The sequence below is a fragment of the Lolium perenne genome, chromosome 2 (genome assembly GCF_019359855.2).
Source record: "Lolium perenne isolate Kyuss_39 chromosome 2, Kyuss_2.0, whole genome shotgun sequence".
Taxonomy (NCBI): domain Eukaryota; kingdom Viridiplantae; phylum Streptophyta; class Magnoliopsida; order Poales; family Poaceae; genus Lolium; species Lolium perenne.
In genome coordinates, this window is record NC_067245.2 from 18,036,664 (window position 1) to 18,039,591 (window position 2,928).

At 51.9% G+C, this 2,928-nt stretch overlaps 1 protein-coding gene across 1 annotated transcript; it reads left to right on the forward strand.

The window, feature by feature from the left end:
- The first annotated feature begins 414 nt into the window (after nt 1-414).
- Nucleotides 415-2,348, forward strand: LOC127331358 (cytochrome P450 71A1). The gene is made up of 2 exons (XM_051357490.2): nt 415-1,384; nt 1,648-2,348. The coding sequence occupies exons 1-2, from the start codon at nt 479-481 to the stop codon at nt 2,269-2,271; spliced, it is 1,530 nt and encodes a 509-aa protein (XP_051213450.1). The 5' UTR covers nt 415-478; the 3' UTR covers nt 2,272-2,348.
- The last annotated feature ends 580 nt before the right edge of the window (nt 2,349-2,928 follow it).

Here is a 2,928-nt window from a genome sequence, read left to right on the forward strand (position 1 = left end):
CGTCCAAGGCTGTCGCGAAGCTCTAGATGAATATCCCCACCACGCGAGGAGGAGGCCCCCTCCACCGCCACTCCAAGATGTCGCCCCGATCGTCGGTCGGCCTTGCCATGCCGCCTACCACCGGCGGCAAATAGCCCGGCAGAGGAAGTCGCTACGAGGAAAACAAATTCCGGCTCGGTATGATGAAAGTTTATTTTGGACATTTCGAGTTTATTTTGAACGTTTTCCTTTTGTGTAGGATTCCCGATAGTCAAATCACGTGCTGTTGCTGAATTGCATTAAGTCCGGAGCCAACCACGTGGATCAAAATTGCCACCTGACCACGTCGACCGTGCAAGTGGCGGCGGTAAAGCCTTTTCCTCTAATAGCAGAGTAGAACGAAACTTCCAGGAAGCTTCCTTCTATAAGCGTCGCTCTCAGCTATGAGTTTTGCACTTCTGCGGCACTTGCTGTTGCAGAGCTATCCACAACGTTCGCTATGGCTCCTCTTGAATTCGACTCGACCATAATCCTCTCTCTCGCCTTCCTGGTGTCCTGCCTCGTCGTCGTCATAAGCTTCTGGTCAGGCCGCAAGGATGGCCTCCCGCCGTCGCCTCGGTCGCTGCCCATCATCGGCAACCTGCACCAGCTCCGCGGCGGCCACCACCACCGGACGCTGGAGGTTCTCGCGCAGCGCCACGGCCCCCTCTTCTACCTCCGCCTCGGCTCCGTGCCGGCAATCGTGGTCTCCTCGGCGTCCGTGGCAGAGGCCGTGTTCAAGACCCAGGACCACGTCTTCTGCAGCCGGCCACCGCACTACACCGCCCTCGGCACGCTCTATGGCTGCCGGGACATCGCCTTCAGCCCCTACGGCGACCAGTGGCGCCAGTCACGGCGCATCGCCGTCGTGCACCTCCTCAGCACCAAGCGAGTCGACTCCTTCCGCGCGCTACGGCTGCAGGAAGTCGCGGGGTTCGTGCAGCAGATCAATGCCGCGTGTGGCGCCGGGGAGGACAGAGGAGTCGTCAACGTGAGCGAGCTCACCGTCAACCTAACCAACACCGTGGTATCGAAGGCGGCCTTCGGAAGCAAGCTCGGCGGCGTGGAGCCGGTGATAATCCGCGACATGATGAAGGAGCTCACTGAGGTGCTCGATTTATTCGCCGTGAGTGACCTGTTCCCGCGACTGCGGTGGTTGGACTGGGCCACGGGGCTCGACGCAAGGGTGAAGAAGACGGCGGCTAAGCTCGACGGTATTCTCGAAGGCGCGATCACAGAGCACGAGAGCAGCCTAGGAGACGGCGACGGTGAGGTTCGAGACCTCATGGACGACTTGCTGTCGATCCTCAAAGATGGCGATCGGGGGTTCAAGCTGGACCGGATTGACATCAAGGCACTCATTTTGGTACGTTTTCTATAACAAAAGCAGTTTTCGATCTATTCATGAGAAACACAGTGAGAGTTCTTTTTTTTTTACTGTAACCATGTGATAGTTGACGACCGACGTGCAATTGCAAAAGAATAAGAAAACTCTATAGTAGATTTGATGGCTAGCTATCAGTAGTTGGCTAAGAAATTCGTTGACACACACCCAGGAATTACAGAATTTGTAGATAGCGTCTCGGCCATCCATGTTCACAAGTTTCTTATCTTTCTTTGTATTGGCAGGACATGTTCCTAGCAGGCGTCGACACGACCTACAAGACGATAGAATGGACGATGGCCCAGCTTGTTAAGAATCCAAGAGAACTGGCGAAAGTGCAATCGGAGGTGAGACAGATTGTTGCCGGTACAGATGAAGAAGTCATTGAAGTGGACGTGGAGAAGATGAGCCTCCTACACGCCGCCATTAGAGAAGGATTGCGGCTAACGCCTACAATCATCGAACGTGAAACGATCCAGGACACCCGGCTACTTGGCTATCATATTCCAGCAAAGACTAGAGTCCTGATCAATGCGTGGGCGATCGGCAGGGATGCTGAGTTGTGGGAGAATGCCGAGGAGTTCCGTCCGGAGAGGTTCCTAGGCAAGGCCATCGACTACACCGGCAAGGACACCAAGTTCATACCGTTCGGCGCAGGGAGGAGGGGATGCCCTGGCGTCGGCTTTGCGATGCGCCTCGTGGAACTTACGCTGGCCAACATGATGTACCATTTCGATTGGGAGCTGCCAGACGGGCAAGATCTAGAGTCATTTCAGGTCATCGAGGCTGATGGGTTGTCACTTGGCCTTGAGTCTGCCTTGCTCCTTGGTGTAAAACCTTGTAAGAAGTCAAGGACCGTTGTGGAGTAGTTGTTAATTAATTCTCCTATATATAATCATATTATTAGGTATATGCAAGAAACAATGAGACAAGAATATCTTCCCAAGTTCTTGAAGGACTTGTGTCATTGTGTGGTGATAGTGACTTTCATTGGGAAAGCATACCTGCCGTAGGGAGAACCAGAGGGATTTTGGTGTGTGTCAATAAACAAACTTGTGGTGTTTTGGACTGTAGTTGTGGGAGAATACTTTGTAAGACTTCTAGTTAACACTAGGAAAGAGAATTTCACTTGGAACTTGGTAATCGTATACGGGGATGCTCAACATGATGGCAAGGCCAAATTCTTGGTTGAATTGATCCATGTCATCAAACACTCCCAATATCCCCTACTAATTGCCGGTGATTTCAACATGACTAGAAGAGTGACAGATCAAGGTCACCTAATGGAGATTGCGCTAACCGGGAGGAAATTCACGTGGTACAATAACCACGAGGATCGTACATTCGAATTGCTAGATAGGGTTCTAGTCTCTCCTACCTAGGAAGAACAATATCCATTTGTGTGTGTGACAACTGTTTGCTTGTGAACTTTCTGATCACACTCCTTTGTTGATCAAAACTAGGAACAAAGACCCATACCTGCAGTTTTTTGCTTTGAAAATTGCTGGTATGGGAGAGTTGGGTTC

Excerpts from the sequence above, each read along its gene's own strand:
- LOC127331358 (XM_051357490.2), top strand. The coding sequence starts at position 479 with ATGGCTCCTCTTGAATTCGACTCGACCATAATCCTCTCTCTCGCCTTC. Across the intron at positions 1,385-1,647 it reads ACATCAAGGCACTCATTTTG|GACATGTTCCTAGCAGGCGT; the intron begins GTACGTTTTCTA and ends TTGTATTGGCAG.